This window comes from Gopherus evgoodei, chromosome 9 (assembly GCF_007399415.2).
Source record: "Gopherus evgoodei ecotype Sinaloan lineage chromosome 9, rGopEvg1_v1.p, whole genome shotgun sequence".
Classification (NCBI taxonomy): Eukaryota; Metazoa; Chordata; order Testudines; family Testudinidae; genus Gopherus; species Gopherus evgoodei.
The window spans coordinates 101,912,140-101,928,367 of NC_044330.1; the positions used below are offsets into that span (position 1 = coordinate 101,912,140).

Genomic DNA, 16,228 nt, shown 5'->3' on the forward strand with positions numbered 1-16,228 from the left:
TTGTGATTTCGCTTACAGCAGTTGTACGGTAGTGTAGCGCTCCTGACATCAAAGCAGTTTCTCCTGATTTAAACTTGTTCAAGTGAGATCGGAATCAGGCCTTTAGTATTTACAGAACGGTGTTTGGATACAACGTTGATTTAGACGGTTCTTGTGGTTGTGAATAAAATGCCAGCATGAGCCAAATTCTCTTCAGTTACAATTCCGTGTGAGTCAGTGAGGTTGCCAAGATGGAACTGAGAGCAGAATTTGGTCCATTAACCTTAGTTTTCTCAAGAGTTTTATTTTTCATATCGAGTTCTCTTTTCACCACTGAAAATAAAATCTCATCAGAACCTTGAATTTGTTGTTGTCAATGATGCCTGTATCTGGCTGAGTTGGATATCTGATTGGTACATGCTGCCTCTTTTTATTTTTCCTTTGCAGATCTTAAGAATGTTCACAGACTTCCTGTCATTTATGGTTCTGTTCAATTTCATTATCCCGGTCTCCATGTACGTTACTGTAGAAATGCAAAAATTCTTGGGCTCCTTCTTTATCGCTTGGGATAAGGAGATGTATGATGAAGAAATCAAGGAAGGGGCACTGGTGAATACCTCGGACCTCAATGAAGAACTCGGTCAGGTCAGAACATGCTCTCCATTTGTGCTATCTTAAAATTGGATGCATGGACAATGTCTCATGGTAAAACTGTGCAACTCTTCCTTGGACTAAAACAACTGTAGTGAAATCCCTCTTGTAGAACCTGTGGGCCAGAACTTCAGCTATGAAGCTAATTTGGGCCATGGTGCTACTTAGAGCAGTTTCGTGTCTGCTTTTAGTTTCATCTGACTGCCTTCCATAGCCAGGGGCTGTTCTAGCAGCCAGGAATCACTGGAGCATAGAGGCATGCTAACCATGGGTATAGTAGTTTCATCTTCTATCTGTGCTTTGATTAGGAAACAATCGTCTTTGATTGGCACTTAGAGAGACAGATGATGTTGTTTATTTTGCTTAGTTTCCTATTGGTAGGAAGCTCTGATGCAATGTTTGTGTGGATTTAGATTTGTATACAATACGTAATACCCTTCCTTCTGGTGGTTCTGCTCACCATCCTAGAAACATCTAGGTGCTTAGGGAAATACTCCAATATCCAAAACCTGGAGGCATAAAAGCTCTGGAGTATTGATCCAAATGGGGGATTTATGGCAGTGGTTCTTAGCCAGGGGTACATGTGGGGGTTCTCTGGGGTACTTCAACTCATCTAGATATTTGCCTAGTTTTACAACAGGCTTCATAAAAAGCACTAGTAAAGTCAATACAAACTAAAATTTCAAACAGTGACTTGTTTATACTGCTCTATATGCTAAACTCTGAAATGTAAGTACAATATTTATATTCCAACTGAGTTATTTTGTAATCATATGGTAAAAATGAGGAAGTCAGCAATTTTTCAGTAATCGTGGGCTGTGACACTTTTATATTTTTAGGTCTGATTTTGTAAGCAAACAGTTTATAAGTGAGGTGAAACTTGGGGTACACACAAGAGAAATCAGACTTCTGACAGGGGTACAGTAGTCTGTGAAGGTTGAGAGCCATTTTTATGGTTTATGGTACCGTTAGAGGAAGTCTGTTAGAAGTGATTTAATCCTGCTCTGTTGTCACTGTACCAGATTAACATTAACTTTTTAATGAGACCATCTAAAGTAGAAGTTAAAAACATTACTCTACTCTATAAATTAATGAAAACAAAGAGAAGTCACATGTGGCTGCAAGGCAGGACAGAACATAAGAATGGCCATACTGGATCAGACCAAACGTCCATCTGCCTGGTACCCTGTCTTTCGATAGTGGCCTACGCCAGGTGACCCAGAGGGAATGAACAGAACAGGTAATCATCAAATGATCCATCCCCTGTCGCCCATTCCCAGCTTCTGGCAAACAGAGGCTTGGGACAACATCCCTGCCCATCCTGGCTAATAGCCATTGGTGGACCTATCCTCCATGAACTTAGCTAGTTCTGTTTTGAACCCTGTTATAGTCTTGGCCTCAGAGAGAAAGAGAGACCTGATTGCTGTATTTGTGCCAGCACTGCAGCCTTCAGCAGCTCTGAAAAATCATTGGAAAGTCAGTGCTGCATTCTCCCTTATTAAAATCATTCTCCCTTATTAAAAACCTTTGTCTGTCTGCTAATCACTCGTCTACCTGTCAAGATAGAACTGTAACTATTTTTGGTGGCAGTTTAAGTTGAGTGTGCTACTCTTTGCTTCTGAAAACTAGATGAGCTTATAAACTGCATGTACAATTTCTATTGTACATGCAATTTATCATGCAGTTTGTTTCCACATAGAAGAACGTCAAACCCTAACTGCATGTCAATAATTTGTTCGCTTTCCTTGAATTAATTAAACATTAAAAATTAAAAATTCTCTGTAAGCTTTCTCTGTGCAGGTTAATGAGGAAAGTGTGATTCTGGTAATCTTGCACTGCATGCATTTGATATGCAACTGCATTACTACTGTTTTCTCTGCACTGTTGGGACTCTTAAGTAGCTAATGTTTCACTCGGATCACCCACAACAGCGCAGTGCAATTGATAGTACCGTAGTATACCCTACTTTTGTTCCTGTAACTGAAACAACTGTTAGCTAATTTAATTGCATTGTCAATATAAAACTCCCATAAAGCAAAAAAAAGGGGTTTGTACCACTAGCACTGATTAAACAGCTGCTGTGCTTTTTAAAATAAAGGCCTTGGCTAACTGGCGCTTTACAGCTCTGCAACTTTCTCGCTCAGGGGTGTGAAAAAAACACCCCCCTGAGCGCTGCAAGATACAGCGCTGCAAAGCGCCAGTGTAAACAGTGCCGCAGCGCTGGGAGCGCGGCTCCCAGCCTGTAAGCTAATCCCCATGGGGAGGTGGAGTACGTGCAGCTCTGGGAGAGCTCTCTCCCAGCGCTGGCGCCGTGACCACAATCGCACTTCAAAGCGCTGCCGTGGGAGCACTTTGGAGTTTTGAGTGTAGCCAAGCCCACAGTTTACTTTGCACGGTGTTATACTATGTGCTTCCTTGCTGCACTTTTCTCAGCCGGGACAATGAAAATCAGTGAAATCAATTTCCATTTTCTTACATATAAAATCCCTCTCATTTTCATGTTCTCAGACTTCCCCATGTGAGTTCAGGCACTGCAGAGGAATGTTTATTTGTTTAAAAGCAAGTGTTCAAAATGGAATATCTTTTCTTTGTTGGAAAAATGTATGGAAACTTTTTGTATTGATCAATAGGTTTGCTAAAAACTTTAAAAAATCAAAAATTTGGTTTTTTGATTTGATTGAGTGCTAAGTACAGCACCGTCTGAGAAAGATAAGCCAAGGGAACAGATAGATGAGAGGGAGTAAACAGGGGCCATAAGACAGATTCTCTGAGAGTTTTAAAACGTAAACAGGGCAATTGTGTAATGACTTGGAAGCAGAGGAGTTGTTCTGGGAATGGGTGCAATATTGTCTTTCTTTGTATTAATATTCCTTCCTCCAAACTTCGAAGTCCAAGTTAAGCAAGTGCCAATAGTTCTCTCCTGGGTCAGGTCTTACTAATTAAGTTGCCGGTTATTCTCCTTTTTTCAGTGCTGCCTCAGCTTCTTTCTTTTAGACAACAATGAAAGCCGGGAGCGTAGTGAAGAAAAAGTACAGCAGTGACTTCCTCCCTTTCTTTTAGGTTGAGTATGTGTTCACAGACAAAACTGGAACTCTTACTGAAAACAGCATGAAGTTCATTGAGTGCTGCATAGATGGACACAAGTACAAAGACGGCATTTCAGAGGTGGATGGGTTCTCTCACACGGATGGGCCCCTGAGATATTATGGGAAAGCAGAAAAGGTAGAACTGGGCTTCTGTAACATCTATATTTTCACTGTCTGCTCCAGTTTTCTAAGAGTTAACAATAACCAGAGATGGGTGCAAGTGTAAAAATTCAGACATCGATTTTGAACACCTGTAAGTTTGACAGTGTTCAGAACCCACGATTGGGTTCAGCACCTTAGAGACACTTTGGAAAACTGGCTTGCTTTGTCCAGTCTCTTCCATCCCCCAAGTTCCGGAGGGTTTGGATCTGAGAGTTTGGTTTAGGTTCCTTCTTTAGCTATTACTCTAGGACACTGTACCTTGAATTTGTGTAGCAGTAATGACAAGTGCAGAAGAGAGCACATATCCATTTTCAGGAATCGGTCCCATCCTTTGTCTAACCAAGACCACGCTAAATAAAGCTGTAGCAGAAGTGCTGTTCAGCTGCTTTGCTAAAGTGGCATCACAGCAGAGAACTAGAAGCATTGCAATAAAATAAATGATTGAACTAGAGTGCTGATGTTTATTGTCTGCCTTGTTCGATCTTCATTTTACCCCTGCATCCTGCTGAAATGAGTTAGCGCTCTGTTACGTTTGAGCAGGTCTCCTGTCTGATTACGGAGCCATTAAAGATATCTGCCATGTTTTGCAAGAGCAGGGATTTGCATCAGTGTCGTTGGCCCAGTTTCTCATCCCATCATCTGTTGTGCAGTTTGGTTGCTACTCTCCATCTCTAAGGCAATTCAGTGGTGGTACATTTTCAAAGTACTGTGGGATGAAAGAAACCATGTAAATGAAGTTCCTGTTAAAGGTGAGATTGTTCAAAGGTGGCTAACAGAGTTTAGAATTTGGGTGACAAACCTTTGTTGGCTCCTTTGAATAGTCCAACCTAAAAGGTTGATAATTCTGACCAAATCCCGGTAGTTACAATTTAGTAGCATAACTAAAATAATGGTTATTTTTACTTCTCACTGAAAATTAATCCTGTCTGGTACCCCAAGCAGGAAAAGAAGCTGGTGACTAATGCGTTTCCTGTATTTTGACTCTGCTTAGTGTCGAGAAGAGCTGTTCCTCCGTGCCTTGTGTCTGTGCCATACGGTTCAAATCAAAGGAGGAGACAACGTAGATGGACTGAGAGTAAACCAGGAGTGCTGGACCTATATCTCCTCTTCACCAGATGAAATAGCTTTGGTAAAAGGCGCCAAAAAGTAAGAGAGTTGAGTCTGTTTTCAGCACTGAAGGGTTTTCTTACTCTTGTAATTAACTTATGATGTTGAGTGCGACTTAATGAAACCCAAAAGTTACTCTCTGAGTTTTTTTCATAATAAAATGCTCATGGGCCAGTAATTGACAAGGAGAACTGTAGAGTGTAGAAAGCGCAATGGGAAAAACTCTTGTCTGGCCTGGTCCAGAGTCAACAGGAGTCTTTCGATAGATGAATGAGTTTTTTGTGCTTCAGTAGGTTTTGGATCAGGCCCATAGCAGAGTTGTGCTTAATCAATACTTGTATCTTTACTGAATGACTTCACAATAAGCAAAGGTTTGGGAATCATAACTTGCACATCACAGTGTATTTTGGGGATTCTCTTCAGTAGAATGGTGTCCCAGGTGGCTTGAGTAAACAGAGCTGTACTGTATCCAAGTTCCCTGGAACGCTGGCAGATTCTACTGCATTGTAGAAGACGCAGTCAATGAATGCTGCATGTGTATCAACGCAAAATTACTTCCTTTTTGTGCAGTGGCAAAAAACTCTTAAGGAGACAAAGCAGCCCCATGAAGACCACCTTTGTTATCCCTTTCTGATGTACTTGTATTACCTTATTGCTATTTGAAGGGATAATAGCAGACCAAGCAGATCTATTTTTGCCGTGAATGTGTCACAGCGTGCACGTGTGTTAAGTCACACGGCTTATAGAGACCTCAGAGTTTTCTAGGCTATGATCCTCTTCTCCTTAAGAGTGTAGAAATCAGGAAATGCAGAGAATAGCCTGGTGAACTACTGTAATACATGGACTGGATGCTGTAGCCCAGGTCATGTTTCAGAATATGGAAATGAAAATGAGAATGTTACACATGTAAATTACTTATCAGTGTTTTCAAGGTCTTTCTGTCCTCTCGTTTGTTGACAGGTATGGTTTCACTTTTCTAGGACATGAAGCCGATTACATGAAAGTACAGAACCAAAAGAATGAAATTGAAAAGTAAGCGCAGCTGCATTGTAGTGAGAAATATTGTTCACGCTAACTGAACACTCTCTGCCAAGTGGCAGCTTGCACGTGGTTTTGATTAAACTCAGGAAAAATGATAAATGCTGCAAGGTGGAAACAACGCAACAGGCTGTGTCCAGACTGATAACTGCATGAAAGCCGGTCTAAATTACAGAGCACCTGGCAGCAGAGAATTGGCTGAAAAATTAAATTGGTTGCAGCTTTTGCTGAATAACAAATCAGTCAAAGCCTAAAACAAAGTTCTGCACCACGATTTGAAACCTGGAAACTCTCTTGGGTCTGTGGATTGTTGTGATAACCTCCTAGGTGGTGAATGTGTGAGAGCTGTTGCAACTATAAGCCTCAACTATGCAAAGTCGAACCTTTGCATAAACATGTTATGCTGTGTCTAATCACATGACTGTTAATGATGGTAGTGGGCATTGTTCACCTGTCATGTATAAATGACTTGTAGCTTGAATACCTGTACCATATCTTTAATAAGGAAATTGGTCAGCTGGCGCTTGATACTTACTGTCTAGCAGAGAGTTCTGCAGTTCGTCCTTAGTATGTTCTTATGTCTTACAGTCATCTACTGAATATCATTTTTAATTTTTTCTCAAATTTCTAAGTTCTGTTCTTTCCTTTTTAAAGATATCAGCTTCTTCACGTGCTAAACTTTGATCCTGTCCGCCGCCGGATGAGTGTTATTGTGAAAACCAGTACAGGTATTGTTAAAACAGTGGGTACCACTGTGTATCAAATATATGTCTGCATTTACTTTTGTACTGTGAATGTATTAAAGACCTCCCGTTATAGCACAGAAAAGCTAACCTGTTATGTTTCATGGGCCTTAGCCTCACCTTCAAAATTCACTTGCACGCTAGCTGAGCGTCCAAAAATCTCTCATTTGCATTTGCAAGTCTGGTCATGGTACTGCACTGGTACACATTTTACAAGCTCAGAGACACCTGCACATGAGAACTTGGCCCTTGAAGTGCGATAATGAGATCAGTGGTCATATTTCTGATAGACCTTTACTGTGCATGCCCAAGCTAACACTACAGGAAAGCCCACTGCAGAATCCTAGTGAGGGGCAGTTTTTCTGACATGCTTACGATGCTCTACAACAGGGGTAGGCAACCTATGGCACACGCTGCCCGGGTCCTGGCCATCGGTCCGGTGTGCTCTGCATTTTAATTTAATTTTAAATGAAGCTTCTTAAACGTTTTTAAAACCTTATTTACTTTACATACAACAATAGTTTAGTTATATATTATAGACTTATAGAAAGAGACCTTCTAAAAACATTAAAATGTATTACTGGCACGCGAAACCTTAAATTAGAGTGAATAAATGAAGACTCGGCACACCACTTCCGACCTCTGCTATATAAAAAGGTGTCAGTCTTGTTGGAATATGGCATTTCCCTGGTAACATGACTGTACAATTTTGTGCCACATTTGAGCCCAAACCAAGGGATCTGAGCTAGGAAGGACCTTTTTTTATTTTCTTCTGTGAATTTGAAAAATGATCCAATTGGTCATTTAAAAGAAAACTGTTTTTAGAGATCTAAAAGTGCCCAGAGAATTAGAAATTGGTGGCTCCAGATGCTTTTCTACGTTCAAACTCCTCCAGATTTTTATTTTAAGCTGAATTTGTGCTGGTTTTTAGGTGCTATGGCATAGCTTTGATCCCTCTACGGGCAGAATAATTACAAATGACAGCTCTTTAATTTAGAAATCTGGTTTGCTTGCCACACATGCTAACTTTGTTAAGACTTTCAATCCATATGCCCTTTGATGTGATGGACCAAATCTAGCCCTCGGGTAACCCTGACTTCAGTGACGTTACACCAGGCATGAATTTGTTACAGTGTATCTGTGTGGCAACTAAATAATTCAAGGACTTATACATCCCTGGGAACTGATTTGGCTTGCTAGGCCATAGAAATGTGTCCTCAGAGCTGTTAATATCTCCTCTTTTTATAATACATGCGCATGCATCCGCCCACAGCACAACTCAGAGACCTGAGTACATAGGATATGGCATACTGTAATCCATCTGAAACAGCTGATAGATGGCAGGATCTAAAAGAATACATTCCAAACCATGTATAAGATGCTGAATTGAAGTATTTAGAACGAATCTCTCATATAAACGACTATAATTGGATATTCTTATGATTGGATACATCTATTTTTGCCCCTGTTTATTTTTCAGAATTGTACTTGATTGACCACCAGTATGAGTGAATACAGAATTAATAATTTCCTCCTGGGCTTTTCTATTGTGCCCCTCGCTGAGTACCTGAGTGCTTCACAAATATTAATGAATTTATTTTCATGACACCCATGTGAGATGAGGGGATATATTAAGCCCATTTTACAGCTGTGGGGGTTGAGGCACAGAGAATATGGTCAAAAGTGTCCAGTAATTTTGAGTGCCCAATTTGAAATGCATAGGGCCTCATTTTTCAGAGCACTTAGCATTCTATAGCACATTAGATATTCAAAGCACGGCTCCCATTAGTTTCAGTTGCAGCTATGAGTTCTCAGCTCTTCTACAAATCAAGCTTCAGGATCTCAGATTGAGCAACTAGGAAATAAGCAACACACAATTTGTGACCGCCTGTGAAAAGCTTTGTTTAAGTGACTTGTTTAGCATCACCTAGGATGATGGCAGAGGCAGGGTAGAACCCAGTTCCCCAGGGCACTATTCAAGTTCCTTAACTATGAGACCCTCTTGTCTCTTCCTACAGTCCCCTGCCTCGTTCACACAGCTTCCAGCTTCTGCAACCAGTGAAACAGGGAACCTACAAACAATAGCCTCCTTCACTACACAGCCCTGATTCATCCCCATAGCAGGGTCCCATGCACTGAATACAGATGGGGTCCTGTGGAAAAAATATGTGATCACATAATTAAAGGCTGTATCATAATGCAAACACACAAGAGGGCCGAATTAAAGTGATCTAATTTGTCCCATTCCCTTCCCCCCCAACACCCTTGGCTCTTGTTCCCTCAGCATTCAAATTAAGCAGCTTGCTGCTCCAGCAGAGGGGGCTTTGAGAGCATAGGAAAGATGGGGGCTCTCTGCTCTCATTGCTGGTACCTGGCCTGGCCCACAGGAGCAGAGAGCTGCAGTGGCAAGGAAGGTGATGCTCCACTCCAGGGTGAAGTGTGCCCAGCGCAGAAGGAATCTTTGGGAAAGATTCTGTTCCAAAGGCACCAGAGCTTTTGTTCTCAGAAGTGACTGAAATACCCAGAACATTCAGCCTGAGGCAGACATCCACAGCCTGGAAAACTGCAACCCAAACGGTTAGCGTCTGGCAAAGTTACAAGCAGTTGAAAGCATTGTCTTATAGTGGGGCTAGTCGTCCTTAATAATAGGTGGCAACCTTAATAGCGTTACCAGGCATTACCAGCCCTGCCTATAACAGTTCCATTTGCAATCTTGCCGTATTTCTTCTTTCCATCTAAGTTTACGGCTCATTGAAGACAACGGTCTTTAAATCTCACTACACATTTTGAATGCTTCAATCTTCTTTTTAATTCTGTTTTAGGAAAGTTCCTCCTATTCTGTAAAGGAGCAGACTCTTCTATTTTTCCAAGGGTGCAACAAGATGAAATACAACAAACTAAAGTGCACGTAGAACGTAACGCAATGGTAAGCGTGTACACAAAACTAGGTTTGTTCTTGTTGGAAGGGAAGCCTTTCTCCAAAGATAAAGCTCTGACCTTGGGTTGAGGAAAATGTGAGCTTTAGTTCTTGTTGTTTAGAAGTCCAGGTGTGACTTGTTTCCTTTTCTGTTCTTCTGGCTTCCAGCTTTATTTAACTTCAGATCTACTTATTCGATCCTGATTCCTGTAAGATCTGATCATCTCTCAAGAAGTTAAAAACAGCAATAACAATAACATTTTCTCTCTATTTTTCCTTTCTAGCCTTGTAGAGAAATCCTTGAATCAGTTTCTAGTTTTGTTTTGTGTGTGTGCTGTTTTGAGAAACATTTTTCTAAATTGAGCTATATTGAGAGAAGAGGTTTTTAGTTAGTTCTGAATGTGCTGAAGCTAGGGGCTTGTCTACACTACTGCGCGGGGTCGATCTGAAATATGCAACTGAAGTCGACGTACTTAGATCTACTTACAGTGTCTTCACTGCGGTAAATCGATAATTTATGCTCTCCCATCGACTCCGCTTGCACTCCTCGTTCTGGTGGAGTACTGGCGTCAATGAGAGAGCACTCAGCAGTCGATTTATCGTATCTTTACAAGACGCGATAAATTGACCCCTGCTGGATCGATCGCTGCCCACCGATCTGGTGAGTAGTGTAGACATGCCCTAGTATTCGTTCTTATCTCTTCTTCTTATACTGCAGTGTATTTAAAACAGCCTTGTTGTACAATTCCATATTTCTTGTGACCTTATTACTGCTGAAGATACTCAATTCCACAACTTATAATACATATTATAATGTTCCATGTCCAAGGTTTGCCATGTGTGGAGATTAATATCTAAACAAAGAGGAAATGGTCCTTAAGATGTAGAATCACTTCTAACATTGGACTCAGTCTTTGCAGGCACTGAGTGATCTATAGAAACAAAAAGTAAAAATTCTAAGGTAGGGGCTGTTTAAAAACTGTTTTTTCGTGCACATATTCACTTCTCTGTTTCAAGGATGGCTATCGAACTCTTTGTGTGGCCTTCAAAGAACTAACTCAAGAGGACTATAAAAAAATTAATGATCAGCTCAGTGAAGCGAAAATGGCTCTACAGGACAGAGAAGAAAAGATGGCCAGGATTTTTGATGATATAGAGGCCGACATGCATTTGATAGGGGCTACTGCTGTGGAAGACAGGTAAGATGGTGGCAAGCAAGCAGATGAGATATGAATGCTGTAGCCATTCAGAATGGCGTAGTCTGTATCTCCCTCAGTCTGAAATTACCCTGAGAGTAATTTCAGGACAACGAGGGAAGGGTGGGTGAATGACCAATGTGAGACCATTGAGCAGCAGTCTGTGCCGTGACAGTCCACCATGGTGCTTGTTGAAAGCTGTGTGCTGATCCTAAGAAGAAGACAGAATGTCTAAAGCAATGATTTCATGGCACGTCCCACACCAATTGCCTGTTTGCTAAAAATATACTGGTTTAAACAGTAAGTACTCTAACATTTTAATCAGAAAAGCATTCAGCATTATGCCCCTAATTTCTGTACCAAACTATTACAAATTCAGGTGCAGCTGCAGTAACTTTCTGTGTAAATTAGGCTGTCCTTTATTTTTCACTCTGTGCTTCATGGCGCTAGTTAAAGAGTTGGGTGAAGTGGCTGAATGGAGGACTAGGAACTGCTACGTTGTAATCCTGGCTCTAACGCTAAATCCCTCTGGACACGCCTACACTGCAAAAAACCCTTCAGAGCAGCACATCTCGTGAGTCTGAGCAGGGCCAGCTTTATGACCCGCAGGGCCCTGATTAGAATACTCGGCGCAGGGCCTCCGCTCCGGGTTTTCCGCAGCACCAAAGGACCCCCTGCCGCCGAAATGCCGCCAAAGACCCCCTTAGGCACGGGACCCTCTTCGGCGCAGGGCCCGATTCTGGGGAACCGGGTGAATCGACTTAAAGCCGGCCCTGAGTCTGAGACTAGTCAGGCTTGTGCTATGGTATTAAAAATAGCTATGTAGACATTTGTGTTTTAGCTGGAGCTCTGGGTCTGAAAACCGCCCCCTTCCGCATGCTCTGAGACTCACTGCCAGGTTTGGGTTTTTTTGCGGTGAAGTAGGGTGAGGGGAGAGGGCAAGGGGGGGTTGCCATATAGATGTAACCTCTGTGACCTAGTGCAAATAATTTAACGTCTTTGCCTCGTCTTTCCCGAATGTAAAATGAGAAAAGCTGTCAGCCTAAAAAGCTTTTGTGGATTAAATGGTTAACATTTGCTAAAATAAATAAGGTTAATTAAGTGAAAAGTATTGTTATTGGACCCATTCCTGAAGCCCTTCCTGGGACTAACCACCCATCAGACTTTACCCCACATTCTACCACAAAACTCTCACCTACTTTCCTGTAGGAATTTGTTCAGTGGGTGCTGCAATATAGTCAGACTTCTTTCAGTTTAAAGTTTATCTGAAAGTTGCCTTGCTGGGTGGGTTATTTTATTCAGCCCTGTGCAAAGCGTGATATGTAGCACTGGTGATATTAACGTACACTGGCAAAGTACTATGCTGGTTTTAGCTGGAGATGTCATGGTTGGTACATAAGTCAGTCTTTGGTAAACAGCAAGTGGGCTTATTTGCTCCTAGTGGAAATTCTTAGCAATCTATAAACCACACTCCTGTAATGTGGCACTTCTATCCCCTCTAGTAGCTAGGGTGGTTTGTCTGCTGCTGCCTCTAGGTATTTATCTGAGGCAGTAAAGGCTGGTGGGTTTTAGATCTAGATCCTCTCCAGACTCATTGTAACATGCACAAATTGTTCTCCATGAATTCTGAGGAGAAATAGTCTTTTTAAGGTAAATGAGATGGCTAATGTGTTGCCTCAATGTACAGACTCCAGGAGCACGCGGCAGAAACCATTGAGGCCCTGCAAACAGCAGGCATGAAGGTCTGGGTGCTGACTGGGGACAAGATGGAAACTGCAAAATCCACCTGCTATGCCTCCAGGCTCTTCCAGACAAACACTGAATTACTGGAGCTGACCACAAAAACGATGGGAGACAGCGACAGGAAAGAGGAGCGATTACACGAGCTGTTGCTAGAGTATCATAAAAAGCTGCTGCAGGATTTCCCCAAAAATAGCGGAAAGCTTAAAAGGTGCGAGAGAGCATGTGGGCAGTTTGTGTCTGGATAACTGCCCTGAGTGAATGCTTAAAAGAAAGGGAAATGATTTAGCCTCGGTCCTGCAATCCCATGTCTGCAGGGGAAGAGCTCTGGATTTCAGGGGGACTGCCTGTGGGGATGGGAGTCCCCCACCTGAATCACACTGCAGGACTGGGGCCTCTCTGCCTATAAAGAGTCCCCTGCTTTCTTATTTCTCAAACATGACTTGGGCATGCCCTGCTTTTCCTTTTATATCCAAGCCGTTTGAGATAACTGAGCACTCACACATGCTGAGCACGCACACATTGAGCACATGCACACTCACACACGTGCACACTCATGCACGTTCAGACTCACGCACACTGAGCATGTGCACATTCACACATGCTGAGCACATGTACACTCAGACACGCACACTCACGCATGCGCACACTCATCTCCAGCAACCAGACCTGTTTTCGTTTAGAAAGTATCAGAGGGGCAGCTGTGTTAGTCTGGATCTGTAAAAAGCGACAAAGAGTCCTGTGGCACCTTATAGACTAACAGATGTATTGGAGCATAAGCTTACTTCGTCAGATGCATGAACCCATGCGTCTGACGAAGTGGGTATTCACCCATGAAAGCTCATGCTCCAAAACGTCTGTAAGGTGCCACAGGACTCTTTGTCACATTTGTTTAGAAACCATTTCTTTGTTGCTCAGATAACAACACAGAAATGACTAAATTGATTTCTTAGAAACTTAAAGCTCAGACTTTCAAGTCATCTTTTTCTGCTTGTCTTATAGGAGCTGGACGGTGAGCCAAGAATACGGACTGATCATAGATGGCTCGACGCTGTCGCTGATATTAAATCCTTCTCAGGATTCCAGTTCCAGTAATTACAAAAGCATTTTCCTACAGATTTGCCTGAAGTGTACTTCAGTTCTGTGTTGTCGGATGGCTCCTTTGCAGAAAGCCCAGGTGGGTGTTGTCGGTACACTGATAGGCTCATTTTGCAGGAGGCAGCAGCTGCAGGCTCTTTTGGGTGTTACTTGCAGCGCACATCAGTAGTTACAACAACTAATCAGCTTGGATCATAGCTCCAAACTTTCCAATTTCCATGTGTATAGAGTGGCGCCAAAATCCATATTTAGGCATCTATACACAGCGGTTTGATTTTTTTCAGGGATGTTGGACACGTTGTGTGGGCTATAAGTCAGTGTATAACTTGGCCCCTGGATAGGCTGCAAGCTGGGGCAGCGGCTGTCTTCCAATACCTAAGCGCAGACAATGCTCCAGAATGTATTTGCTCTATATGCAAAAGAGTCCCAATGGAAACAAGGCTAAGTGGTTACTCTGCATGTGAGAAACAATTATTCTGTACCTTAAAGTGAAGCTGTCTTGCTGTATATAAATAAGTAAAACCTCTTAATTTAACCAAAAAAAAAAAAGGGGGAGGGGCGGAAATCATGTAAGTATGAAAAACATGTACCATGCAACTGGCCCTTCAGCAAGTGCTATCTGATTTCCTTTTCCAAAGGACAGATGCTACCAGAAGTATTTCAGCAAGTCTATTATAAACCCTCTGATGACTTTGATTTAACAGACCTGTCTCCTGAGGCATGAAATTTAACAAAATTCACTCATCTGACTTTTCTTTATTTTATTTTTGGGCTGTGTAGAACCCTTTTCCGTGCATTGGTGTATTTGTGCCACAGTCTTGTCTTTCATAGATGTACTTACTATTTCCTGGAACTATTTTTACAAACGCTTTGAAGCTCAACTCACCTATAAATAAAGGGACAGACTGACCGATCTATTTGATTCCATTCTAAGCTCTGAAAACAGGATTTTATGACTTTTCCACAACTGATAATATCAAAAGGCCATAAACAGTGTATTTCCTGCACTTCTCTAGGGACATAGGATGCGACCAGCTGCTTCATGACTTAGTGTCACTTTAAACACATGGGAGTCGCATCCTTGTATCTGAAGGCAGAGTCTTGACATTTGTAATGGAAGGAAGGGTACCACTGATTTATATCCCGGCATTTCAGTTCTACAAAGTTAATTCCAGTGCCAGCTCTTGGTGATGACCATGATAAAACTCCCATTGGCCTCAGTGGGATTATTTCAGGCCTCGATCTTAAACAGTTTAAAAGAGAAAAGAAGAAAAAAAAAATAGACCCGTTGCAGTTCGCGTGGCCGCAGTTTGATTGTGTTAACTGGAATTGGATCTAGCTGGATGGGCTTTTAGGATAACTAAAAAATCCTCCCAGGATTTAAAACGAAGACTGCACTGAATCTCAACCCTGTGTGAATTAGTGTGAATCACTTTGTTGAAAAGCCAACCTGACTGACTTTTTGTCAACCAGAAAAAAACGTGTGAGGCTGTTGTCTCCTGGCCAGTACTGTATGTGCTGAGTTACTCAAGAATGCTTGAAAGAACAATTGAATCTTTGGACATTTCTGCTGACCTGTTGTGTATTTCAATTTTTTTAGATTGTTAGAATGGTGAAAAACACCAAGGGCAATCCAATAACACTATCAATAGGAGACGGTGCCAACGATGTTAGCATGATCTTGGAAGCACATGTTGGAATAGGTGAGAAATGTGTGGAAATCATAATACCTCACTCTAGTACAGCTCTTTCCATCAGTAGCTCTCAAAGCGCTTCACAAAGGAGGTCAATATCATTAGCCCCTTTTTACAGATGGGGAAACGGAGGCACAGAGAAGGGATGTGACTTGCCCAACGTCATCGAGCAGGCCAATGGCAGAGCTGGGAATAGACCCCAGGTCTCTGGAGTCCCTTTCCACTAGGCCACACTGCCTCCTCATGAGAATAAAATAAGTAAGATACAAAATAGATAGAATGTACTATGTCCTTTAAGCCTTGAAGTTGGGAAATAATGTATGGACATGTAGAAGCTGGTGGTTCCTTTACTTGATATAGAGTAAAACAGGCCGCCAGACCCTTTAGTGCCCCATAGGCATTTCTGAAAACTTTACCCCAGTCTGTTTAGCTTGAAGACATGCCTATTTATTGGTCCATTGAGGGAAATGGTCAGTGAACACCTTTGCTTTCACATGGCCTGACCTTGCTCCCATTGCAGTCAATGACAAAACTCCTGAATAAAGCAGGAGCCAAAACGGACCCATGAAGCATTAACGCTAGAGCCATGATGCACTTGAAGTATCTTTAAACCCATGGTTCTACTCTCTTAGTGCAGCATACAGGGATTTGCTAACTTCTGGTAACAGGGAGTGCCTGTCCAGTTTCCCACTGCTGAAAATATGAGATAGTTGTAAAGGTTTTTGACTTGTTCTGCCTAAACCATGTTTGCAAGATGAGAAATCAATTCTTAAGGATTTATATATAATAAATATATAATATAATAACTATTTCTGAA

At 42.0% G+C, this 16,228-nt stretch overlaps 1 protein-coding gene across 6 annotated transcripts in view; it reads left to right on the forward strand.

Annotated features, from left to right (window-relative positions):
• ATP11C (ATPase phospholipid transporting 11C) overlaps positions 1 to 16,228 on the forward strand; it is a 114,938-nt gene that overhangs the window by 71,672 nt on the left and 27,038 nt on the right. For 5 of the 6 annotated variants that reach the window (XM_030575979.1, XM_030575980.1, XM_030575982.1 and 2 more), the window contains 10 exons: positions 427 to 624; positions 3,691 to 3,852; positions 4,870 to 5,024; positions 5,946 to 6,017; positions 6,678 to 6,751; positions 9,589 to 9,692; positions 10,701 to 10,882; positions 12,567 to 12,830; positions 13,622 to 13,796; positions 15,318 to 15,420. In XM_030575979.1, the coding sequence (XP_030431839.1) occupies positions 427 to 624; positions 3,691 to 3,852; positions 4,870 to 5,024; positions 5,946 to 6,017; positions 6,678 to 6,751; positions 9,589 to 9,692; positions 10,701 to 10,882; positions 12,567 to 12,830; positions 13,622 to 13,796; positions 15,318 to 15,420 (1,489 nt within the window). The remainder of the gene's footprint in view (positions 1 to 426; positions 625 to 3,690; positions 3,853 to 4,869; positions 5,025 to 5,945; positions 6,018 to 6,677; positions 6,752 to 9,588; positions 9,693 to 10,700; positions 10,883 to 12,566; positions 12,831 to 13,621; positions 13,797 to 15,317; positions 15,421 to 16,228) is intronic. The other variant, XM_030575983.1, reaches the window with a different exon arrangement.